The sequence below is a fragment of the Triticum dicoccoides genome, chromosome 5A (assembly GCF_002162155.2).
Source record: "Triticum dicoccoides isolate Atlit2015 ecotype Zavitan chromosome 5A, WEW_v2.0, whole genome shotgun sequence".
Taxonomy (NCBI): domain Eukaryota; kingdom Viridiplantae; phylum Streptophyta; class Magnoliopsida; order Poales; family Poaceae; genus Triticum; species Triticum dicoccoides.
The window spans coordinates 598,473,399-598,501,223 of NC_041388.1; the positions used below are offsets into that span (position 1 = coordinate 598,473,399).

Sequence of the window (27,825 nt, forward strand, 5' to 3'; positions counted from 1 at the left end):
TACAACTTTGCTTATGTGTCACATATTTAATGAAGAGAGAGGTGCTTGTGGTAACTAGCTAAGTTACCGGAACATCACACACTCCAAGAAACAATGAGTCTATAACCTAATAAATACATTGTTGCATGACACTCCATAGATGTTCCTACCCACTGTGGAGGTAGTAACATAGTCTAGGGAAGTGTGTAAATTACTAGACTATGTTCTTGCCCATTGTGACCAGCTTTAGAATGCGCTATGTTACTACCTAAGTTACTCCCACTATGACTAGCCTGACAAGCCTAACCTGGCCTCCGTTGGAGAAAATGGCAAGAACCGCCCAGCAGCCAGCAGAATTAAATTGCACAGATGGCTATCATCAGCAGCCTAGCATGCATGCGCTTCCCAAAGCACCAACGGGTTGAGAGAAAAAAAAAAGATGCAAGGGAAGGAACCCTTCTCTCATGTGCAGATCAGGCTGCAATCCCTCACTCATATGCAGTAACCCGTACGTATATCAGCAACATAGCTGAGGGAGCCGGCAACGCCGGCGAGCCGACCATCCCAGAGACAGGGCATCATCTATCAAACTTGTGGAGCACTTCAGCGTTCATCTCTTAGCAGAAGATGGACAGAACAAAACGATTCTTCACAGGCATTGCCACCTTGCCTATGTGTGTTATCTTCAGTAGAACGCTTCAGCAACTTCACATTAAGATTGCCCGCTGAAGATTTTCACTCCTCGACGTGGAAGTCAGCTGGGAGCGCCATGGGGTTGCCGCCGCCGGCGACCACTTCGGCGCAAGACTCGATGATACAGAGGCCAACAGGGAGGGACACTGCATCAGGCACCCTGCCAGGCCAGAGGCCGGTCCGCCGCGCGTCCCCAACACTACCCAGCTCTGAGAAGTGTTGATTCGAGAACAGCGGGAAGATCAGATCATCCCGTTCAGGCCCGACTCACTCAACAGATCTGAAATCTACGTACGGCGAATGCCGGAAGGAGGACGACGGGTGCGGGGCGAGCCCGACTTCGTTGACAGGCGTCTTGTCATCGACGGGAACGTCTCCTCCCACTGAAAGCGCATCGCCGGAAATTCTGAAATAAATCCAAAAATAATGCGAGCACCAGGATTTGAACCCTGATGGGTTGGGATACCACTGTCCACCTAACCATGTCAACCACAGGTTGATTCGTAAGGCCTGCTACATAAACTTCCGTCTAATCCATACATGCCCCCCTGATTTTCAGGTGGGGTGGGCCTAATTCTCTTTTTTAATCTAATCAAATAGTCCCACTAGCATTGCTCGGAAAAGGAAAACGTTGCTGTTCCTGCAGAGGATCGTGTCGTTCCATCCTCCGGTTTCCACTCGCACGGGCTGGGAGCCTAGGACCCTGTGCCGCGTGGACACAGCTCTGCCACGTGCAGAACTTTATCTTTTCCTCACTCCCTCACCTCACGCAATCTCTGCTCTCTCTCCTCCCGCCTATGCCCGTCGCGTCTCCTCCTCCCTCCTGCTCCTCTCGCTCTCCTCAGCACGAGCACGGCAGCTGCTCCTCTCGCTCTCCTCAGCGCGGCAGCGCCTCCTCGTGCTCCAGACCACGGGTGAGTCACCTCCGGTCGGCGCCGCCGCCAGCGGTTCGGGCCTCCTTCGCCTCCCACACCGTCGACCTTGGTGGCCATCTCCACCGCCTCCTTGTTCCGCCGGTCCGGCGCGACCACCACCTACCAGCTCTGCCCCGACAAGCTCCGCCACCATGCGCGGGGCGCACCTTCTGCAAGCTTCAACGTCCCGGCTCTGTCCTACTCCTCTCGACCGCGCCGCCAAGCTCAGGTCCGGCCAGCATGGATCTCTGCCATCAGACGTCGCGCGTCCAAATCCATGGCGTTCTCCGCCGTCCTCCTCGTGCAGTGCAACGCTACTCCCCACGCCCACGGTGGTCGGGGCTGCTACCAAGTTGCTACCAGCTTGGATGATTGCTTTTGGATGATTTTTGCTGTTGGCCGCATGATTTGCTACATTGTTATTTTTATTTTGCTATTTTCTGTTTTATAAATGCTGTAATATTGTTAAAACAAAATAACAGTTTGTGGTTTTTTCTCATCTTATGTGCAGGTAACAATGCAATAAAGCGAGGTGGAACGGGGGCAGGAGCCATCACCGGCCACTCTGGTAAGATATTTGTTGATTCAATTTTTTGTCCATTGGATGCCGATTACCGAGGGTCTACATTTTCTTTTGTTTTACTAATTTTGATGATATCAACGGATGAATCTTACTAGTTCCTGTCTGCCCCAAGATAGAGTAATAAGAGCATCTACAGCCCGACTTTGCAAATCCGGTCCCTCAAATGCTTGGGGACGTGATCGAGCGTGTCCGCGGACAGTATCGGTCACGCCTCAAATTAGGCACTTTGCTTCCGAATCTCTCATATTTCATTTTCTAGATCCATACAAACCACGCAATAAAAAAAGAACCTATGTACTACATACTATGTAGGACCCTAGCCAATCTTCATCGTCGGAGGTGTCCATGACGACGGTGCCGAGCAACAGCTGGACGGGTGGGGAGGACGGCTCCGACTCATCCTTCTCCTGCTCGACCTCATTCATGTAGGTGAGCATCTCCGCCTCCTCCGCGGCCTCCATCTCCTGTCGGCGACGGCGTCTGGCCTCGGCAGCCGACTCCGAGCAGAGGAAATCAAAGATGGCCTACTGCTCCGCCTGCAGATCCCCGTCGCCAGCGTCCTCTCATGTCTGCCTCCTCCGACTCATCCTCCTCTACCTCCTCCTCTTCCTCCTCCAGATTCAGTGCATCCAGAGGTAGCCCCGCGTTGATCCGGGCTTGGCGCCTTGCCCGGATATGCTCAAGGAGCTCAAACCGGCGCTTCGGCGTTAGAAATGGGTGACTCCTCACCCAACAGCATGGGGCCATGGCGGAGTGGAAAGTGGCAGCTGCGGCGGAGAGGCGGAGGAAAATGAGGATGGTAGGGTTTTAGTTCCGCCGATCGACTTATATAGCTGGGCTAGGCACTACGTGGCCCGCCGGAGCGACACCACGTGGCGACATCTGTCCAACGGAGGAGACGAGCTTCGGACCGTCGACTTTCCGGGCGTTTCCACGTGGGACCACACCGTTAGTCCAACGTGGCGGGCTTGCCCGGGCGCCCCCATATCGGCCCCATATTTGGGCTGGATATGAGGGGTGCCGGTCATCTCGGGCGTTTATGAGACGCCCGTCTAGATCGAGAGTTCACGACCGGATAGTGACCGGGCGGCCCGCCCGGGCGTATGAGGCGGGTTTGAGATGTTCGGCTGTAGATGCTCTAAACTAGACCTAGCTACCAGATCTCAAGAAAAGTTCATTGCATTTGCAACCATCTTGCTGCCTTACCTAATTATGATGCAAATCAATCGTTATATATTCAAACAAGACTTGCAAGCTAGACAGCAAGCCCTTCTTGTTAATAAGGCAGCAGTTGCATCCACTACAAATTGATTTGTCCAGCTATCGCATCCACTACTAATTGATTTGTCCAGCTATGTAAATAACACGTCACATATCGATGGACTTGATAAATCATTGCTAGTTCATCGAATCTGCGCCCAAGTGCATGTGGTTAGAGTTAGATGGATAAGAATTAGGTGCGTGATTAGTCACCAGCAGGCCAGACAGCTTTAACAACTCAAAACAGACTGGTCACTACACATATGAGTTGTTTTGAGTTGAGTTGCTGCTATTATTCAACTCGATGCGAGTGTGATGGCAAATTATGAAATTAAGCTAGCATGCATCATTGAAGTAGACTTTGTTGAGTTAAGACACTTGGGGTTTGAGTTGCTTTTTTTTAGAAATGGAGGAGGATCCCCGGCCTCTGCATCTGGACGATGCATGCAGCCACTTTATTCATTATTCACACCAAACCTTACAAAGTCATACAATAGTAAGACTAAAGCCACCATCTAGGCAAGATCTGTCGCTACTTCAATCCAGTTGATATAGGGATGTTGATAGTCTGGGCCTAATACCAAACAGACCTCGCAGCCAAACCTAACATCTAAAACGTGAGGTCTCAATCAGGACGCCTGCCAGGTATGGGGCACCCACCAGTCTGGCGCACTCCTCAACCAGGACGCCTGCCGGGTATGAGGCCGCCGCAGCCACCTGCCACCAATCCATCTTCAGAGTTGTACTGTTGCATCTACCGTGCTAGGTCTCTTTGTCATCGACGCCACCACGACGCCAGACAATGTTGTCCTCCTGCGCGAGTTCATCCACACGCGTCCGTCACCGAAACTCCGCAGCGCCATGCCGCCGGGATCCGTCGTCGGCCTTGCGGTAGATGAAACACCGCTCCTCCTCGTCCCCTCCAGCCAGCTCCTGTTTCAAAACGATGCCCTCAGGAGGGGGCACGCCATCGAAGGCGTTGTCATCGTCCGATCCGGTAGACCCAGATCTAGGGTTTCCCCTGGTGATGAAGCTATATACCTAGGATAGGGTCATAGGCCTGGCCTAGACACCCTTCCCTAGGACATCACCCTAAAACCAGAAGCATTTGAGAAGTCATCATCCACTCGAACATGAAGTATTCCACTCGGAAGACTCTAAGTCACTCGACCATGAAGACTATCACTCGACAACCAGAAGACCTAAAATCACTCAGCGCGGCAACGATCGAGCGTTTACTCGTAGACTTAATGATCATTTATGTCACTTTAATACAGACGTTACCTGTAACGCTCTCTCTTTATGAACATTGAACCCTTGGCGTCGTGGGCTGGCTGGGATCCTGGCGCACTCTATATAAGCCACCCCCTCCACAGGCACAAGGGTTCGCACCCCTGTAATATCACACACGCATAATTCAGTCGACCGCCTCCGGGTACCGAGGTCCTGGCGCACTCTATATAAGCCACCCCTCCACAGGCACAAGGGTTCGCACCCCTGTAATATCACACACGCATAATTCAGTCGACCGCCTCCGGGTACCGAGACGTAGGGCTGTTACTTCCTCCGCGAAGGGTCTGAACTCGTAAATCTCGTGTCTACAACTTCGCCGTAGCTAGGACCTTGCCTCTACATACCTACCCCCAATTCTACTGTCAGCTTTAGAACCACAACAGTTGGCGCCCACCTTGGGGCAGGTGTCTTAGCGATTTTTCGGTGAAAGTTGCGTTTTCCTCGATTCCCATCATCATGGTTTCCGGCGGAGGTTTGGCTGAGGGCCGTGAGATCCATCTCGGCGCGCTCATCTTCGTCGTCGACAACTCCGCCTGGCTCCAAGAGGCTCCACTCGACGTTGATGCGCTCCCCGCTCGCGGGGCGACGCACTTTAGCGTGTGCGTCCGTGGCGTTCTCCTCCGGCAGCCGTCGACTCAGTATCGGTCGGTTCCCGTAGCATCCTCGCTCCCCACTGTCCGCCGGCGCAAGCGTTCCGGCCGGTCATGACTCTAGCGGTGGGTGAGGCATGCGGTGGCCCGCTAGTCGGCCACTCCACAGGTCGCGGCAATCGAGCCCGACGAAACTCTCTACGGCATGTTCGACCTGTCGACTCGCTCCGTCGAGACTGCATCCGAGTGCGACAGCAGTGACCCCGCGGCGGAAGTTCTGATGGTCAATGGACCACACAGTTCTCCTGGCTTCACCCGCGAGGATGGTGGTGATGGCGGTGGCGATCCGTTGCGTGTTCATGAAGAGTACCGCCCCGAGCCTTTTTCTTTGCAGCAGAGGGAAGAGCTCCGCTGCCGCAATATGGATGCACTTCACACTCATATCGTTGGAGAGACCCCCGAGGCCCGGGCCTTGGAGGAGGCGCGCCTGACCAACTTGGCTGAGCGCACTCGACTGGAGAACCTTCGGCACGCACTGGACGAGCGTGCTCGGCAGCGGATTCCTGAATCCAGTCGACGACAGCTTTTCCCGCCCTCAACTCAGGTATACCGAATTCCGATTCAGAATCTCACAGCTGCAGCCCGAATAGCAGAGTCGATTCAGCCTTCCCAGTCGGAGGCTCGCAGAGGTTTGATGCAGATCCAGGCTTTACTCCGGACAGCTGGAGAACTGAACACAACGGTATCTCAGTCGCGGAATAGGATTCATAGCAGATCTGTGATGGCAGACACTGTTCAGTCGGCTCACAGCCCAAGATCGCCCTCGCGGCGTGAGGGACATGGGGACCGGCGAGATCAGTACAGAAACCGTGAGCAACATGATCACCGAGACCATGACGATCGTCGTCGAGTGCCCACGCCTCCTCTGAGGAGTGGGTCATATGTGCCTCGATAGCACGATGACAGACGCCCTCACAGCGCTGGACGAAGAATTCCGGTCGACCCCAGAGAGCCAGATTTTGATGCGAGATCTATCCTCGTTCAAGGTCTGGTCGACAGGAACAAAGTGTTGGGGAACGTAGCATAAATTCAAAATTTTCCTACGTGTCACCTAGATCTATCTATGGAGTCATCTAGCAACGAGGGAGGAGTGGATCTAAATACCCTTATAGATCGCGCGCGGAAGCGTTCAAGAGAACGGGGTTGATGGAGTCGTACTCATCGTGATCCAAATCACCGATGATCCTAGCGTCGAACGGACGGCACCTCCGCGTTCAACACACGTACGGAGCAGCGACGTCTCCTCCTTCTTGATCCAGCAAGGGGGGAGGAGAGGTTGATGGAGATCCAGCAGCACGACGGCGTGGTGGTGGAAGTAGCGGGATTCCAACAGGGCTTCGCCAAGCGCTGCGGGAGGAGGGAGATGTGTCATGGGAGGGAGAGGGAGGCGCCAGGGCTTAGGTTTGATTGCCCTCCCTTCCCCCCACTATATATAGGGCCAAGGGAGAGGATGGGGGCCGCAGCCTTGGCCCTTCCTCCAAGGAAGGGTGCGGCCAGGGAGGAGTTCATCCTCCCCAAGGCACCTCGGAGGTGCCTTCCCCCTTTAGGACTCTTCCTTTCCTTATCTCTTGGCGCATGGGCCTCTTGGGGCTGGTGCCCTTGGCCCATACAGGCGAAGGCGCACCCCCTACAGCCCATGTGGCCCCCCGGGGCAGGTGGCCCCACCCGGTGGATCCCCGGGACCCTTCCGGCACTCCCGGTACAATACCGATAATGCGCGAAACTTTTCCGACGACCAAAACAAGACTTCCCATATATAAATCTTTACCTCCGGACCATTCCGGGACTCCTCGTGACGTCCGGGATCTTATCCGGGACTTCGAACAACTTTCGGGTTACCGCATACTAATATCTCTATAACCCTAGCGTCACCGAACCTTAAGTGTGTAGACCCTACGGGTTCGGGAGATATGCAGACATGACCGAGATGACTCTCCGGTCAATAACCAACAGCGGGATCTGGATACCCATGTTGGCTCCCACATGTTCCACGATGATCTCATCGGATGAACCACGATGTCAAGGACTTAATCAATTCCGTATACAATTCCCTTTGTCTAGCGGTACGATACTTGCCCGAGATTCGATCGTCGGTATCCCGATACCTTGTTCAATCTCGTTACTGGCAAGTCTCTTTATTAGTTTCATAACACATCATCCCGTGATCAACTCCTTGATCACATTGTGCACATTATGATGATGTCCTACCGAGTGGGCCCAGAGATACCTCTCCGTTTACATGGAGTGACAAATCCCAGTCTCGATTTGTGCCAACTCAACAGACACTTTCGGAGATACCCGTAGTGCACCTCTATAGTCACCCAGTTACGTTGTGACGTTTGGCACATCCAAAGCACTCCTACGGTATCCAGGAGTTGCACAATCTCATGGTCTAAGGAAATGACACTTGACATTAGAAAAGCTTCAGCATACGAACTACATGATCTTGTGCTAGGCTTAGGATTGGGTCTTTGTCCATCACATCATTCTCCTAATGATGTGATCCCGTTGTCAATGACATCCAATGTCCATGGTCAGGAAACCGTAACCATCTATTGATCAACGAGCTAGTCAACTAGAGGCTTACTAGGGACATGGTGTTGTCTATGTATCCACACATGTATCTGAGTTTCCTATCAATACAACTCTAGCATGGATAATAAACGATTATCATGAACAAGGAAATATAATAATAACTAATTTATTATTGCCTCTAGGGCATATTTCCAACAGTCTCCCACTTGCACTAGAGTCAATAATCCAGTTCACATCGATATGTGATTAACACTCAAGGTCACATCCCCATGTGACTAACACCCAAAGATTTTAGTAGAGTCAATAATCTAGTTCACATTACCATGTGATTAACACTCAATGAGTTCTGGGTTTGATCATGTTATGCTTGTGAGAGATGTTATAGTCAACGGGTCTGAATCTTTCAGATCCGTGTGTGCTTTACAAATATCTATGTCATCTCCTAGATGCAGCTACCACGTTCTATTTGGAGCTATTCCAAATAACTGTTCTACTATACGAATCCAGTTTACTACTCAGAATAATCTGGATTAGTGTCAAAGTTTGCATCGGCGTAACCCTTTACGACGAACTCTTTTACCACCTCCATAATCGAGAAAATTCCTTAGTCCACGAGTTACTAAGGATAACTTTGACTGCTGTCCTATGATCCATTCTTAGATCACTCTTGTACCCCTTGACTGACTCATGGCAAGGCACATTTCAGGTGCGGTACACAACATAGCATACTGTAGAGCCTATGTCTTAAGCATAGGGGACGACCTTCGTCCTTTCTCTCTATTCTGCCTTGGTCGAGCTTTAAGTCTTAACTTCATACCTTACAACTCAGGCAAGAACTCCTTCTTTGGCTGATCCATCTTGAACACCTTCAAGATCATGTCAAGGTATATGCTCATTTAAAAGTACCATTAAGCGTTTTTTGATCTATCTTTATAGATCTTGATGCTTAATGTTCAAGTAGCTTAATCCAGGTTTTCCATTGAAAAACACCTTTCAAATGACCCTATATGCTTTCCAGAAATTCTACGTCATTTCTGATCCACAATATGTCAATAACATATACTCATCAGAAATTCTATAGTGCTCCCACTCACTTCTTTGGAAATACAAGTTTCTCATAAACTTTGTATAAACCCAAAATCTTTGATCATCACCAAAGCATATATTTCAACTCCGAGATGCTTACTCCAGTCCCTAGAAGGATTGCTGGAGCTTTGCATACTTATTAGCATCTTTCAGGATTGACAAAACCTTCCGGTTTGTATCACATACAACCTTTCCTCGAAAAAACGTCGAGGAAACAATGTTTTGACATCCTATCTGCAAGATTTCATAAATAATGCAGTAATCGCTAATATAATTCCAACAGACCCTTAGCATCGCTACGAGTGAGAAAGTCTCATCGTAGTCAACTCCTTGAACTTGTCGGAAAACATCTTAACGACAAGTCGAGCTTTCTTAATGGTGACATTTACCATCATTGTCCGTCTTCCTTTTAAAATCCATATGTACCTAACAGCCTTACGACCATCAAGTAGTTCTCCCAAAGTCTACACTTTGTTTATATATGGATCCTCTCTCGGATTATATGGCCTCGAGCCATTTTGGAATCCAGGCCCACCATCGCTTCTTCATAGCTCGTAGGTTCATTGTTGTCTAGCAACATGACTTTCAAGACAGGATTACATACCACTCTAAAGTAGTACGCATCCTTGTCATCCCACGAGGTTTGGTAGTGATTTGATCTGAAGTTTCATGATCACTATCATAAGCTTCCACTTCAATTGGTGTAGGTGCCACAGGAACAACTCCCTGTGCTCTGCCACACACTAGTTGAAGAGACGGTTCAATAACCTCATCAAGTCTTCACCATCCTCCCACTCAATTCTTTTGAGAGAAACTTTTCCTCGAGAAAGGACCTGACTCTAGAAACAATCCCTTATTGCTTTCGAATCTGAGACAGGAGGTATACCCAACTGTTTTTGGGTGTCCTATGAATATGCATTTATCCGCTTTGGGTTCAAGCTTATCAGCCTGAAACTTTTTCACATAAGCGTCGCAGCCCCAAACTTTTAAGAAATGACAGCTTAGGTTTCTCTAAACCATAGTTCATACGGTGTCATCTCATCGGAATTACGTGGTGCCCTATTTAAAGTGAATGTGGTTGTCTCTAATGCCTAACCTATAAAGTATTGTGGTAATTCGATAAGAGACATCATGGTATGCATCATATCCAATAGGGTTCAGTTATGATGTTCGGACACACCATCACACTATGGTGTTCCAGGCTGTATCAGTTGTGAAATAATTTTCACAATGTCTTAATTCTGTGCTAAACTCGTAACTCATCTCTATGATCATATCATAGATATTTTATCCTCTTGTCACGATGAACTTTCAACTTCACCCTGAAATTACTTGAACCTTTCAATAATTCAGACTCGTGATTCATCAAGTAAATATACTCAACATCTACTCAAATCATCTATGAAGTAAGAACATAACGATATCCACTACATGCCTCAGCACTCATTGGACTGCACACATCAAAATGTATTACTTCCAACAAGTTGCTTTCTAGTTCCATTTTACTGAAACCAAGGCTTTCAGTCTTCTTGCCCATGTGGTATGATTTGCATGTCTCAAGTGATTCAAAAATCAAGTGAGTCCAAACGATCCATTTTCATGGGGTTTCTTCATGCATATACACCAATAGACATGGTTCGCATGTCTCAAACCTTTCAAAAATGAGTGAGTCCAAAGATCCATCAACATGGAGCTTCTTCATGCGTTTTATACCAATATGACTCAAATTACAGTGCCACATTTGTGTGGTACTATCATTACTATCTTATACCTTTGGCATGAAAATGTGTATCACTACGATCGGGATGGTATTATTCAAATAAACAGAGTAACCATTATTCTCCTTAAATGAATAAGCGTGTCGCGATAGACATAATCCAATCATGTCTATGCTCAACGCAAACACCAAACAACAATTATTTAGGTTTTAATACCAATCTCGATGGTAGAGGGAGCGTACGATATTTGATCAACCTTGGAAATACTTCCAACACATATCGTCATCTCACCTTTAGCTAGTCTCCGTTTATTCCGTAGCTTTTATTTTGAGTTACTAACACTTAGGAACCGAACCGGTATCTAATACCCTGGTGCTACTAGGAGTACTAGTAAAGTACATATTAACACAATGTATATCCAATATACTTTTATCGACCTTGCCAGCCTTCTCATCTACCAAGTATCTAGGGTAATTCTGCTCCAGTGGCTGTTCCCCTTATTACAGAAGCACTTAGTCTCGGGTTTGGGTTCAACCTTGGGTTTCTTCACTAGAGCAGCAGCTGAATTGCCGTTTCATGAAGTATCCCTTCGTGCCCTTGCCCTTCTTGAAACTAGTGGTTTCACTAATCAACAATTGATGCTCCTTCTTGATTTCTACTTTCATGGTGTCAAACATCGCGAATATCTCAAGGATCATCATATATGTCCCTGATATATTATAGTTCATCACGAAGCTCTAGCAGCTTGGTGGTAATGACTTCGGAGAAACATCAATATCTCATCTGGAAGATCAACTCCCACTCGATTCAAATGATTGTTGTACTCAGACAATCTGAGCACAAGCTCAACAATTGAGCTTTTCTCCTTAGTTTGCAGGCTAAGAAAATCGCCGGAGGTCTCATAACTCTTGACATGGGCACGATCCTGAAATCCCAATTTCAGCCCTCGAAACATCTCATATGTTTCGCGACGTTTCAAAACGTCTTTGGTGCCTCAACTCTAAACCGTTTAACTGAACTATCACGTAGTTATCAAAATTTGTATGTCAGATGTTCCCAACATCTACAGACGACGTTCGAGGTTTAGCACACTGAGCAGTGCATTAAGGACATAATCCTTCTATGAAGCAATGAGGACAAGCCTCAGTTTACGGACCTAGTCCGCATAATTGCTACTATCAACTTTTAACTAAATTTTCTCTAGGAACATAACTAAACAGTAGAACTGAAGCGCGAGCTACGACATAATTTGCGAAGACCTTTTGACTATGTTCAGGATAATTAAGTTCATCTTATGAACTCCCACTCAGATAGACATCCCTCTAGTCATCTAAGTGATTACATGATCCGAGTCAACTAGGCCGTGTCCGATCATCACGTGAGACGGACTAGTCAACATCGGTGAACATCTTCATGTTGATCGTATCTACCATACGACTCATGCTCGACCTTTCGGTCTCTTGTGTTCCGAGGCCATGTCTGTACATGCTAGGCTCGTCAAGTCAACCCAAGTGTTTTGCATGTGTTCCGAGGCCATGTCTGTACATGCTAGGCTCGTCAACACCCGTTGTATTCGAACGTAAGAATCTATCACACCCGATCATCACGTGGTGCTTCGAAACGACGAACTTTCGCAACGGTGCACAGTTAGGGGGAACACTTTCTTGAAATTTTAATGGGGATCATCTTATTTACTACCCTCGTTCTAAGCAAATAAGATGTATAAACATGATAAACATCACATGCAATCAAATAGTGACATGATATGGCCATCATCACTTTGCTCCTTTTGATCTCCATCTTTGGGGCTCCATGATCATCATCGTCACCGGTATGACACCATGATCTCCATCATCATGATCTCCATCATCGTGTCTTCATGAAGTTGTCTCGCCAACTATTACTTCTACTACTACAGCTAACGGTTAGCAATAAAGTAAAGTAATTACATGGCGTTGTTCAATGACACGCATGTCATATAATAAATAAAGACAACTCCTATGGCTCCTGCCGGTTGTCATACTCATCGACATGCAAGTCGTGATTCCTATTACAAGAACATGATCAATCTCATACATCACATATCATTCATCACATTCTTCTTGGCCATATCACATCACATAGCATACCCTGCAAAAACAAGTTAGACGTCCTCTAATTGTTGTTTGCTTGTTTTACGTGGCTGCTATGGGTTTCTAGCAAGAACGTTTCTTACCTACGCAAAAACCACAACATGATATGCCAATTGCTATTTACCCTCATAAGGACCCTTTTCATCGAATCCGATCCGACTAAAGTGGGAGAGACAGACACCCGCTAGCTACCTTATGCAACTAGTGCATGTCAGTCGGTGGAACCAGTCTCACATAAGAGTACGTGTAAGGTCGGTCCGGGCCGCTTCATCTGAAGGAAATATGCCCTAGAGGCAATAATAAAGTTATTATTTATTTCCTTATTTCATGATAAATGTTTATTATTCATGCTAGAATTGTATTAACCGGAAACTTAATACATGTGTGAATACATAGACAAACAGAGTGTCACTAGTATGCCTCTACTTGACTAGCTCGTTAATCAAAGATGGTTATGTTTCCTAACCATAGACAAAGGAGTTGTTATTTGATTAACGGGATCACATCATTAGTTGAATGATCTGATTGACATGACCCATTCCATTAGTTTAGCACCCGATCATTTAGTATGTTGCTATTGCTTTCTTCATGACTTATACATGTTCCTATGACTATGAGATTATGCAACTCTCGTTTGCCGGAGGAACACTTTGGGTGCTACCAAACGTCACAACATAACTGGGTGATTATAAAGGAGCATTACAGGTGTCTCCAAAGGTAGATGTTGGGTTGGCGTATTTCGAGATTAGGATTTGTCACTCCGATTGTCGGAGAGGTATCTCTGGGCCCTCTCGGTAATGCACATCACTTAAGCCTTGCAAGCATTGCAACTAATGAGTTAGTTGCGGGATGATGTATTACGGAACGAGTAAAGAGACTTGCCGGTAACGAGATTGAACTAGGTATTGGATACCGACGATCGGATCTCGGGCAAGTAACATACCGATGACAAAGGGAACAACGTATGTTGTTATGCGGTCTGACCAATAAAGATCTTCGCAGAATATGTAGGAGCCAATATGGGCATCCAGGTCCGCTATTGGTTATTGACCGGAGACATGTCTCGGTCATGTCTACATTGTTCTCGAACCCGTAGGGTACGCACGCTTAAGGTTACGATGACAGTTATATTATGAGTTTATGCATTTTGATGTACCGAAGGTTGTTCGGAGTCCCGGATGTGATCACGGACATGACTAGGAGTCTCGAAATGGTCGAGACATAAAGATTGATATATTGGAAGCCTATGTTTGGATATCGGAAGTGTTCCGGGTGAAATCGGGATTTTACCGGATTACTGGGAGGTTACCGGAACCCCCCGGGAGCCATATGGGCCTTATTGGGCTTTAGTGGAAAGGTGAAAGGGGCTGCCCATGGTGGGCTGCACGCCTCCCCCCTCCCTTAGTCCAACTAGGACTAGGAGAGGTGGCCGGCCACCTCTCTCTCTCTTTCCCCCTTGGGAATTCTATTTGGAATAGGCTTGGGGGGGGGGGGGAGTCCTACTCCCGGTAGGAGTAGGACTCCTCCTGCGCCTCCATAGGGCTGGCCGCACCCCTCCCCTTGGATCCTTTATATACGGAGGCAGGGGGGCACCTCTAGACACACAAGTTGATCCACGTGATCTATTCCTTAGCCGTGTGCGGTGCCCCCAGCCACCATATTCCTCGATAATACTGTAGCGGAGTTTAGGCGAAACCCTGCTGCTGTAGTGCATCAAGATCGTCACCACGCCGTCGTGCTGACGGAACTCTTCCCCGACACTTTGCTGGATCAGAGTCCGGGGATCGTCATCGAGCTGAACGTGTGCTCGAACTCGGAGGTGCCGTAGTTTCGGTGCTTGATCGGTTGGATCGTGAAGACGTACGACTACTTCCTCTACGTTGCGTCAACGCTTCCGCAGTCGGTCTGCGTGGGTACGTAGACAACACTCTCCCCTCTCGTTGCTATGCATCACATGATCTTGCGTGTGCGTAGGAATTTTTTTAAAATTACTACGAAACCCAACAATGGTATCAGAGCCTAGGTTATTTATGTTGATGTTATATGCACGAGTAGAACACAAGTGAGTTGTGGGCGATATAAGTCATACTGCCTACCAGCATGTCATACTTTGGTTCGGTGGCATTATTGGACGAGACGACCCGGACTAACCTTACGCGTACGCTTACGCGAGACCGGTTCCCCCGACGTGCTTTGCACACAGGTGGCTTGCGGGCGACTGTCTCTCCAACTTTAGTTGAACCATGTGTGGCTACGCCCGGTCCTTGCGAAGGTTAAAACGGAGTCTATTTGACAAACTATCGTTGTGGTTTTGATGCGTAGGTGAGATTGGTTCTTGCTTAAGCCCGTAGCATCCACGTAAAACTTGCAACAACAAAGTAGAGGATGTCTAACTTGTTTTTGTAGGGCATGTTGTGATGTGATATGGTCAAGGCATGATGCTAAATTTTATTGTATGAGATGATCATGTTTTGTAACCGAGTTATCGGCAACTGGCAGGAGCCATATGGTTGTCGCCTTATTGTATGCAATGCAATCACGATGTAATGCTTTACTTTATTACTAAGCGGTAGTGATAGTCGTGGAAGCATAAGATTGGCGAGACGACAACGATGCTACGATGGAGATCAAGGTGTCGCGCCGGTGACGATGGTGATCATGACGATGCTTCGGAGATGGAGATCACAAGCACAAGATGATGATGGCCATGTCATATCACTTATATTGATTGCATGTGATGTTTATCTTTTTATGCATCTTATCTTGCTTTGATTGACGGTGGCATTATAAGATGATCTCTCACTAAATTATCAAGAAGTGTTCTCCCTGAGTATGCACCGTTGCCAAAGTTCGTCGTGCCCAGACACCACGTGATGATTGGGTGTGATAAGCTCTATGTTCAAATACAACGGGTGCAAAACAGTTGCACACGCGGAATACTCAGGTTATACTTGACGAGCCAAGCATATACAGATATGGCCTCGGAACACGGAGACCGAAAGGTTGAGCGTGAATCATATAGTAGATATGATCAACATAACGATGTTCACCGATGAAACTACTCCATTTCACGTGATGATCGGACATGGTTTAGTTGATTTGGATCACGTGATCACTTAGAGGATTAGAGGGATGTCTATCTAAGTGGGAGTTCTTAAGTAATATGATTAATTGAACTAAATTTATCATGAACTTAATACCTGATAGTATCTTGCTTGTTTATGTTAATTGTAGATAGATGGCTCGTGCTGTTGTTCTGTTGAATTTTAATGCGTTCCTTGAGAAAGCAAAGTTGAAAGATGATGGTAACAATTACATGGACTGGGTCTGTAACTTGAGGATTATCCTCATTGCTGCTCAGAAGAATTACGTCCTGGAAGCACCGCTGGGTGCCAGGCCTGCTGCTGGAGCAACACCAGATGTTATGAACGTCTGGCAGAGCAAAGCTGATGACTACTCGATAGTTCAGTGTGCCATGCTTTACGGCTTAGAATCGGGACTTCAACGACGTTTTGAACGTCATGGAGCATATGAGATGTTCCAGGAGTTGAAGTTAATATTTCAAGCAAATGCCTGGATTGAGAGATATGAAGTCTCCAATAAGTTCTATAGCTGCAAGATGGAGGAGAACAGTTCTGTCAGTGAGCATATACTCAAAATGTCTGGGTATAATAATCACTTGATTTAATTGGGAGTTAATCTTCCGGATGATTGCGTCATTGACAGAATTCTCCAATCACTGCCACCAAGCTACAAGAGCTTCGTGATGAACTATAACATGTAAGGGATGAACAAGACTATTCCCGAGCTCTTCGCAATGCTGAAAGCTGCGGAGGTAGAAATCAAGAAGGAGCATCAAGTGTTGATGGTCAACAAGACCACTAGTTTCAAGAAAAAGGGCAAAGGGAAGAAGAAGGAGAACTTCAAGAAGAACAGCAAACAAGTTGCTGCTCAGGAGAAGAAACCCAAGTCTGGACCTAAGCCTGAAACTGAGTGCTTCTACTGCAAGCAGACTGGTCACTGGAAGCGGAACTGCCCCAAGTATTTGGCGGATAAGAAGGATGGCAAGGTGAACAAAGGTATATGTGATATACATGTTATTGATGTGTACCTTACTAGAGCTCGCAGTAGCACCTGGGTATTTGATACTGGTTCTGTTGCTAATATTTGCAACTCGAAACAGGGACTACGGAATAAGCGGGCACTGGCAAAGGACGAGGTGACGATGCGCATGGGAAACGGTTTCAAAGTCGATGTGATCGCGGTCGGCACACTACCTCTACATCTACCTTCGGGATTAATATTAGACCTAAATAATTGTTATTTGGTGCCAGCGTTGAGCATGAACATTATTTCTGGATCTTGTTTAATGCGAGACGGTTATTCATTTAAATCAGAGAATAATGGTTGTTCTATTTATATGAGTAATATCTTTTATGGTCATGCACCCTTGAAGAGTGGTCTATTCTTATTGAATCTCGATAGTAGTAATACACATATTCATAATGTTGAAACCATAAGATGCAGAGTTGATAATGATAGTGCAACTTATTTGTGGCACTGCCGTTTAGGTCATATCGGTGTAAAGCGCATGAAGAAACTCCATACTGATGGACTTTTGGAACCACTTGATTATGAATCACTTGGTACTTGCGAACCGTGCCTCATGGGCAAGATGACCAAAATACCATTCTCCGGTACTATGGAGAGAGCAACAGATTTGTTGGAAATCATACATACAGATGTATGTGGTCCGATGAATATTGAGGCTCGTGGCGGATATCGTTATTTTCTCACCTTCACAGATGATTTAAGCAGATATGGGTATATCTACTTAATGAAACATAAGTCTGAAACATTTGAAAAGTTCAAGGAATTTCAGAGTGAAGTTGAAAATCATCGTAACAAGAAAATAAAGTTTCTACGATCTGATCGTGGAGAAGAATATTTGAGTTACGAGTTTGGTGTATATTTGAAAAATTATGGAATAGTTTCGCAACTCATGCCACCCGGAACACCACAGCGTAATGGTGTGTCCGAACGCCGTAATCATACTTTACTAGATATGGTGCGATCTATGATGTCTCTTACTGATTTACCGCTATCGTTTTGGGGTTATGCTTTAGAGACGGCCGCATTCACGTTAAATAGGGCACCATCAAAATCCGTTGAGACGACACCTTATGAACTGTGGTTTGGCAAGAAACCAAAGTTGTCGTTTCTAAAAGTTTGGGGCTGCGATGCTTATGTGAAAAAGCTTCAACCTGATAAGCTCGAACCCAAATCGGAGAAATGTGTCTTCATAGGATATCCAAAGGAAACTATTGGATACACCTTCTATCACAGATCCGAAGGCAAGACTTTTGTTGCTAAATTCGGAAACTTTCTAGAGAAGGAGTTTCTCTCGATAGAAGTGAGTGGGAGGAAAGTAGAACTTGACGAGGTAACTGTACCTGGTCCCTTATTGAAAAGTAGCACATCACAGAAAACTATTCCTATGACACCTACACCAGTTAGTGCGGAAGTTAATGATAATGATCATGAAACTTCAGAACAAGATACTACTGAACCTCGTAGATCAACTAGAGTAAGATCCGCACCAGAGTGGTACGGTAATCCTGTTCTGGAAGTCATGCTACTAGATCATGATGAACCTACGAACTATGAAGAAGCGATGATGAGCCCAGATTCCGCAAAGTGGCTCGAAGCCATGAAATCTGAGATGGGATCCATGTATGAGAACAAAGTATGGACTTTGGTTGACTTGCCCGATGATCGGCAAGCAACTGAGAATAAATAGATCTTCAAGAAGAAGACTGACGCTGATGGTAATGTTACTGTCTACAAAGCTCGACTTGTCGCAAAAGGTTATCGACAAGTTCAAGGGATTGACTACGATGAGACCTTCTCACCCGTAGCGATGCTTAAGTCTGTCCGAATCATGTTAGCAATTGCCACATTTTATGATTATGAAATTTGGCAGATGGATGTCAAAACTGCATTCCTGAATGGATTTCTGGAAGAAGAATTGTATATGATGCAACCAGAAGGTTTTGTCGATCCAAAGGGAGCTAACAAAGTGTGCAAGCTCCAGCGATCCATTTATGGACTGGTGCAAGCCTCTCGGAGTTGGAATAAACGTTTTGATAGTGTGATCAAAGCATTTGGTTTTATACAGACTTTCGGGGAAGCCTGTATTTACAAGAAAGTGAGTGGGAGCTCTGTAGCATTTCTAATATTATATGTGGATGACATATTACTAATTGGAAATGATATGGAATTTCTGGATAGCATAAAGGGATACTTGAATAAGAGTTTTTCAATGAAAGACCTCGGTGAAGCTGCTTACACATTAGGCATTAAGATCTATAGAGATAGATCAAAACACTTAATTGGACTTTCACAAACAACATACCTTGACAAAATTTTGAAGAAGTTCAAAATGGATCAAGCAAAGAAAGGATTCTTGCCTGTGTTACAAGGTGTGAAATTGAGTAAGACTCAATGCCCGACCACTGCAGAAGATAGAGTGAATATGAAAGATGTTCCCTATGCATCAGCGATAGGATCTATCATGTATGCAATGTTGTGTACCAGACCTGATGTGTGCCTTGCTATAAGTCTAGCAGGGAGGTACCAAAGTAATCCAGGAGTGGATCACTGGACAGCGGTCAAGAACATCCTGAAATACCTGAAAAGGACTAAGGATATGCTTCTCATATATGGAGGTGACAAAGAGCTCATCCTAAATGGTTACGTTGATGCACGCTTTGACACTGATCCGGATGATTCTAAATCGCAAACCGGATACGTGTTTACATTAAACGGTGGAGCTGTAAGTTGGTGCAGTTCTAAACAAAGCATCGTAGCGGGATCTACATGTGAAGCGGAATACATAGCTGCTTCGGAAGCGGCAAATGAAGGAGTCTGGATGAAGGAGTTCATATCCGATCTAGGTGTCATGCCTAGTGCATCGGGTCCAATGAAAATCTTTTGTGACAATACTGGTGCAATTCCCTTGGCAAAGGAATCCAGATTTCACAAGAGAACCAAGCACATCAAGAGACGCTTCAATTCCATCCGGGATCTAGTCCAGGTGGGAGACATAGAGATTTACAAGATACATACGGATCTGAATGTTGCAGACCCTTTGACTAAGCCTCTTCCACGAGCAAAACATGATCAACACCAAGGCTCCATGGGTGTTAGAATCATTACTGTATAATCTAGATTATTGACTCTAGTGCAAGTGGGAGACTGAAGGAAATATGCCCTAGAGGCAATAATAAAGTTATTATTTATTTCCTTATTTCATGATAAATGTTTATTATTCATGCTAGAATTGTATTAACCGGAAACTTAATACATGTGTGAATACATAGACAAACAGAGTGTCACTAGTATGCCTCTACTTGACTAGCTCGTTAATCAAAGATGGTTATGTTTCCTAACCATAGACAAAGGAGTTGTTATTTGATTAACGGGATCACATCATTAGTTGAATGATCTGATTGACATGACCCATTCCATTAGCTTAGCACCCGATCGTTTAGTATGTTGCTATTGCTTTCTTCATGACTTATACATGTTCCTATGACTATGAGATTATGCAACTCCCGTTTGCCGGAGGAACACTTTGGGTGCTACCAAACGTCACAACGTAAGTGGGTGATTATAAAGGAGCATTACAGGTGTCTCCAAAGGTAGATGTTGGGTTGGCGTATTTCGAGATTAGGATTTGTCGCTCTGATTGTCGGAGAGGTATCTCTGGGCCCTCTCGGTAATGCACATCACTTTCCTTGCAAGCATTGCAACTAATGAGTTAGTTGCGGGATGATGTATTACGGAAGGAGTAAAGAGACTTGCCAGTAACGAGATTGAACTAGGTATTGGATACCGACGATCGAATCTCGGGCAAGTAACATACCGATGACAAAGGGAACAACGTATGTTGTTATGCGGTCTGACCGATAAAGATCTTCGCAGAATATGTAGGAGCCAATATGGGCATCCAGGTCCGCTATTGGTTATTGACCGGAGACATGTCTCGGTCATGTCTACATTGTTCTCGAACCCGTAGGGTCCGCATGCTTAAGGTTACGATGACAGTTATATTATGAGTTTATGCATTTTGATGTACCGAAGGTTGTTCGGAGTCCCCGATGTGATCACGGACATGACGAGGAGTCTCGAAATGGTCGAGACGTAAATATTGATATATTGGAAGCCTATGTTTGGATATCGGAAGTGTTCCGGGTGAAATCGGGATTTTACCGGATTACCGGGAGGTTACCGGAACCCCCCAGGAGCCATATGGGCCTTATTGGGCTTTAGTGGAAAGGTGAAAGGGGCTGCCCATGGTGGGCTGCGCGCCTCCCCCCTCCCCTAGTCCAACTAGGACTAGGAGAGGTGGCCGGCCACGTCTCTCTCTCTCTTTCCCCCTTGGGAATCCTATTTGGAATAGGATTGGGGGGAGTCCTACTCCCGGTAGGAGTAGGACTCCTCCTGCGCCTCCATAGGGCTGGCCGCACCCCTCCCCTTGGCTCCTTTATATACGGAGGCAGGGGGCACCTCTAGACACACAAGTTGATCCACGTGATCTATTCCTTAGCCGTGTGCGGTGCCTCCAGCCACCATATTCCTCGATAATACTGTAGCGGAGTTTAGGCGAAGCCCTGCTGCTGTAGTGCATCAAGATCGTCACCACGCCGTCATGCTGACGGAACTCTTCCCCGACACTTTGCTGGATCGGAGTCTGGGGATCGTCATCGAGCTGAACGTGTGCTCGAACTCGGAGGTGTCGTAGTTTCGGTGCTTGATCGGTTGGATCGTGAAGACGTACGACTACTTCCTCTACGTTGCGTCAATGCTTCCGCAGTCGGTCTGCGTGGGTACGTAGACAACACTCTCCCCTCTCGTTGCTATGCATCACATGATCTTGCGTGTGTGTAGGAATTTTTTTGAAATTACTACGAAACCCAACATCATCCCACAATGCCGCCGAATCAAGATTGGACTAGTAACGGTAAGCATATTGAACAAAATCAACGCCCACAACTACTTTGTGTTCTACTCGTGCATAGTAACTACGCATAGACCTAGCTCATGATGCCACTGTTGGGGAACGTAGCATAAATTCAAAATTTTCCTACGTGTCACCAAGATCTATCTATGGAGTCATCTAGCAACGAGGGAGGAGTGGATCTACATACCCTTGTAGATCGCGCGCAGAAGCATTCAAGAGAACGGGGTTGATGGAGTCGTACTCGTCGTGATCCAAATCACCGATGATCCTAGCGCCGAACGGACGGCACCTCCGCGTTCAACACACATACGGAGCAGCGACGTCTCCTCCTTCTTGATCCAGCAAGGGGGGAGGAGAGGTTGATGGAGATCCAGCAGCACGACGGCGTGGTGGTGGAAGTAGCGGGATTCCAACAGGGCTTCGCCAAGCGCTACGGGAGGAGGGAGATGTGTCATGGGAGGGAGAGGGAGGCGCCAGGGCTTAGGTTTGGTTGCCCTCCCTTCCCCCCACTATATATAGGGCCAAGGGAGAGGGGGGTGCAGCCTTGGCCCTTCCTCCAAGGAAGGGTGCGGCCAGGGAGGAGTCCATCCTCCCCAAGGCACCTCGGAGGTGCCTTCCCCCTTTAGGACTCTTCCTTTTCTTATCTCTTGGCGCATGGGCCTCTTAGGGCTGGTGCCCTTGGCCCATACAGGCCAAGGCGCACCCCCTACAGCCCATGTGCCCCCCCGGGGCAGGTGCCCCCACCCGGTGGACCCCCGGGACCCTTCCGGCACTCCCGGTACAATACCGATAATGCGCGAAACTTTTCTGGCGACCAAAACAAGACTTCCCATATATAAATCTTTACCTCTGAACCATTCCGAAACTCCTCGTGATGTCCGGGATCTCATCCGGGACTCCGAAAAACTTTCGGGTTACCGCATACTAATATCTCTATAACCCTAGCGTCACCGAACCTTAAGTGTGTAGACCCTACGGGTTCGGGAGACATGCAGACATGACCGAGATGACTCTCCGGTCAATAACCAACAGCGGGATCTGGATACCCATGTTGGCTCCCACATGTTCCACGATGATCTCATCGGATGAACCACGATGTCAAGGACTTAATCAATCCCGTATACAATTCCCTTTGTCTAGCGGTACGATACTTGCCCGAGATTCGATCGTCGGTATCCCGATACCTTGTTCAATCTCGTTACTGGAAAGTCTCTTTACTCGTTTCGTAACACATCATCCCGTGATCAACTCCTTGATCACATTGTGCACATTATGATGATGTCCTACCGAGTGGGCCCAGAGATACCTCTCCGTTTACACGGAGTGACAAATCCCAGTCTCGATTCGTGCCAACCCAACAGACACTTTCGGAGATACCCGTAGTGCACCTTTATAGTCACCCAGTTACGTTGTGACATTTGGCACACCCAAAGCACTCCTACGGTATCCGGGAGTTGCACAATCTCATGGTCTAAGGAAATGATACTTGACATTAGAAAAGCTTCAGCATACGAACTACATGATCTTGTGCTAGGCTTAGGATTGGGTCTTTGTCCATCACATCATTCTCCTAATGATGTGATCCCGTTATCAATGACATCCAATGTCCATGGTCAGGAAACCGTAACCATCTATTGATCAACGAGCTAGTCAACTAGAGGCTTACTAGGGACATGGTGTTGTCTATGTATCCACACATGTATCTGAGTTTCCTATCAATACAATTCTAGCATGGATAATAAACTATTATCATGAATAAGGAAATATAATAATAACTAATTTATTATTGCCTCTAGGGCATATTTCCAACACAAAGCACACAAACAAGGCCATGACAGAGATTATCTGACTGGCAGCAGAGTACATGTTTCAGGTCCAGAGTACTTTAGCAGAGCCATCAGGGCAGCAGTGATTCCTCCCAACTACAGATTGGCAACTGGAATCAGTAAGTTTACTAGAGAGTCCAAGCCTGACACTTGGCTTGAGGACTACCGAGTGGCTGTTCAGATTGGTGGTGGCAATGACGAAGTGGCCATGAAGCACCTTCCTCTGATGTTAGAAGTCTCGGCCAGAGCATGGTTGAATCAGTTTGCGCCTGGCAGCATATATAGTTGGGAAGAACTGGCCCGAGTGTTTGTTAGAACCTTTGAAGGTACATGCAAACGACTAGCAGGGTTGACAGAGTTGCAGTCTTGTGTGCAGAAACCGAATGAGACCATGAGAGATTATATCCAGAGATGGATCACATTGCACCACACAGTAGAGAGTGTGTCAGATCATCAAGCAGTCTGTGCCTTCAAGGAGGGCGTTAAGTATCGAGAGTTGAATCTGAAGTTCGGTCAGAAAGGGGATATGTTCCTGAGTCGGATGATGGAGATTGCCACCAAGTACGCTAACGGTGAAGAGGAAGACCGACTTCGGAGTGGCAAGCACAAAACAGTCGCCCAAAAAACTAGAGGAGGGAATTCCAGTCGGAAACAGAAGCGGAAGGCCGAACCAGCAGCTCCTGGTGAAGCTTTAGTGGTGGCTCAAGGGAAGTTCAAGGGGAATCCCAAAGGCCATGGAACCCCAAGAAAGTTAAAGATCAAGATGAAAATGATGTGTTGGATTTACCATGCCACATTCACACCAAAAAAGATGAAGAGGGCAATTTCATTTACCCTAAACACACCACTCTACAGTGTCGGCTCCTGATCCAGCAGTTTCGGGAGAAACAACCCAAAGAGAAGAAAAAGGAGTCAGACAAAGGTGAAGATAGGGATGAAGATGATGATGGTTTTCCCAATGTCAATTCCACTCTGATGATTTTTGCTGATGTTGAAAGCAAAAGTCGACTGAAAGTCATTAACAGAGAGGTGAACATGGTTGCTTCGGCAACACCAAGTTATTTGAAGTGGTCCCAGACTGCCATTACATTCGACCAGTCCGATCACCCAGCACATATAGCCACCCCTAGGAGGCAAGCGCTGGTGATCGACTTAGTTGTTGAAGGCACTCGACTGACTAAAGTGCTGATGGATGGTGGTAGTGGCCTAAATATCCTGTATGCTGAGACCTTGAAGGGGATGGGCATTCCGATGTCCAAGCTTAGTGCGAGCAACATGAGTTTCCATGGCGTTATCCCTGGCAAGAAGGCTGAATCACTCGGTCAGATTGCACTTGATGTGGTTTTCAGTGATTCCAAGAATTACCGCAAAGAAAAGTTGGCATTTGAAATGGTGGATTTCCAGAGTGCTTATCATGCTATTCTGGGTAGGCCTGCCTATGCGCGTTTTATGGCTCGACCATGTTATGTGTAACTCAAGTTAAAAATGTATGATCCCAGAGGAGTGATCACTGTCACTGGCAATCGGCAGAAGGCAGAAGAGTGCTTCCAGAAGGTCTCAAAAATCGCCGATGCACAAATAGCAGCAGTTGAAATGCAAGAATACCGGAAAAATGCAAATCCGAGTGATTTGCTGCGATCCAAGAAGCCTGCAACTAACTCTGCATTTCAGTCGTCCGGTGAAATCAAGCCGATTCATATTCACCCGACCGATCCTGATGCTGCTCCTACTCACATCTCAACTACACTCGACAGCAAATAGGAAGAAGCGCTCATCCAGGTCCTTCGTGAGAACTGGGACATCTTTGCATGGAAACCTTCTGACATGCCGGGTGTACCCAGGGGACTGGCTGAGCACCGTTTGCGAGTCGACCCGAAAGTAAAACCAGTCAAAGAACATCTTCGACAGTCCGCCGTACAGAAGAGGAAAGCAATTGGTGAGGAAGTGGCTTGGCTCCTAGCAGCTGAGTTCATCCGAGAAATCTATCACTCCGAGTGGCTCACCAATGTTGTCATGGTCCCCAAGAAGGACGATTCACTTCGCATGTGCATTGACTTCAAGCATATCAATCGGGCCTGCCCGAAAGATCATTTTCCTCTCCCCCGCATAGACCAAATCGTCGACTCGACTGCGGGGTGTGAGAGATTGTCTTTCCTGGACGCCTATTCCGAGTACCATCAGATCCGACTGTATGGACCCGATGAGATAAAAACGGCTTTCATTACTCCATTCGGATGCTTCTGTTATGTCACCATGCCATTCGGCCTGAAGAACACCGGGGCCACATTCATGAGGATGATTCAGAAGTGTCTGCTCACTCAAATCAGTTGGAATGTGGAAGCATACATGGATGACATTGTGGTCAAGTCACGTAAGGGTTCCAACCTGCTGGCTGACCTTGCAGAAACCTTTGCCAACCTCAGAAGGTATGATATCAACTTTAATGCATCAAAATGTACATTTGAAGTTTCTGGCGGAAAGTTACTCGGCTTCCTCGTGTCCGGATAAGGGATCGACGCTAACCCAGAGAAAGTTGGTGCTATACTCCGGATGAAACGTTCTGTGCGTGCGCATGATCTTTAAAAGCTTACTGGTTGTTTGGCCGCCTTGAGTCGATTCATTTCTCGCCTTCCAAGAGGGGAGCCGTTCGCAGTACTATGTGATGTTTCTGCTATATTTTGGAGAAACATCTGGTTGATCAATATTATTCATTTGTTCTTCACAAGGTTTCTTAGGTACTGAACACTTGCTAAATATCTGTACTTAATATTGCACGTATTACATGATTGATGCTGCCATGAACAACTAAACATAAAAGTAAACTTTTGGGCCCTGCCTGTGATAGTTTTGTTTTCCATTGTATTTTTACTATCACGTACTGTACTTCCTTTTTTGTTCTTCGGTTCGTAACTTGAAAGTATAATCATTTTACCCGTGCAGTTTCCTAGCTTTTCGGGCAGTGTGGCATCAATGGCGTACAACCATAGTGGCCAACTTTTGGTAGTTGCTTCAAACTTTACTCATCAAGGAGCAGATAGAGTGTGAGTGGTTACTAAATCACAACTCTTCTTATTGCTTTATCATTAGTAACATTCTATTCATCTTGAATTTGTTAAGCACAACAACTACCATTGAGATAATGCTGCTAAAAATAATTGACATAGGCACATGCCCTCACCTATATTCAGTTATGCATGAAAAATGACTGCAAATGAGATTAGCATCGACTAGATATGTCTGCACTTGCAAGTTTAATGTGCAGTGTGCACATGTTGACTGGGCCCTACAAAAAAAGTTTCCTCGTCGTTATTGAGCTTGTTGGCAGCCTGAAACTTTATGCTAAACATGGTTCTTGCTACCTCGTCGACAAAATACCCTCTCTTGATTTTGGCTACATAGTTGCCCTAGTCTTAGCCCGGGTGTTCTGCACATTGATCATTGTGGGCTTATGATTGGCATCTGCCTTGGGTTTGGTGTCTGTTGCGCTTCTATCTGGAATATGGCATTTGTCTATTGTAGCACTATGGTCACTGGCGTCCTCCCTTCTCTTCTCGGTTCTACTCCCTCCGTTCCAAATTACTCGTCGTGGTTTTAGTTCAAATTTGGAACGGGGGGAGTATAAGAAAGCACATGCTAGTCCATTTTTTTGTTAAGCAGTTAACACCCTTATGTGTTTTGTTTCTGTTGGTCAAGCTGGAGGTGGAGGGGCACCAGATATTTATCGAAACGATGCGGGATTCCAAAAGGAAGAAGTCTCCCTGAGAGTAGAAGCTCTCTTCTTACCCAGACCGGTCCAGCCGACTACTTGTACAATTAATCGAGCCCTACCACTGTAGTCCCCCCCTAACATTATTGAGCTGGGCAGAGTAGCATTCATGCCATTGTATGTTGTGTTTTGTTTTATGTATGTTTAGGCCTCTTTTTTAGTGAGATGAAACAAGAGAGCAACTTGTTGGAAGTAATACATTTGATGTGTGCAATCCAATGAGTGCTGAGGCACGCAGTGAATATTGTTATGCTCTTACTTCACAGATGATTTGAGTAGATTCTAAGTATATTTACTTGATGAAACACAAGTCTGAATTATTGAAAGGTTCAAGTAATTTCAGAGTGAAGATCGTCGTGACAAGA

General features: G+C 46.5%; 1 protein-coding gene across 4 annotated transcripts; it reads left to right on the forward strand.

The window, feature by feature from the left end:
* The first annotated feature begins 1,418 nt into the window (after positions 1-1,418).
* LOC119303217 lies at positions 1,419-27,710 on the forward strand. Of its 4 annotated transcripts, XR_005147858.1 has the most exons (4): positions 1,419-1,815; positions 2,098-2,154; positions 26,635-26,735; positions 27,388-27,710. XR_005147858.1 is itself a non-coding variant. In XM_037580322.1 (3 exons), the coding sequence occupies exons 1-3, from the start codon at positions 1,470-1,472 to the stop codon at positions 17,038-17,040; spliced, it is 417 nt and encodes a 138-aa protein (XP_037436219.1). In that variant the 5' UTR covers positions 1,419-1,469; the 3' UTR covers positions 17,041-17,069. The 4 variants fall into 4 exon arrangements, 1 of the variants encoding a protein (XP_037436219.1); XR_005147856.1 differs by having other exon boundaries at positions 1,419-2,154; XM_037580322.1 differs by lacking the exons at positions 26,635-26,735; positions 27,388-27,710 and adding an exon at positions 17,027-17,069.
* The last annotated feature ends 115 nt before the right edge of the window (positions 27,711-27,825 follow it).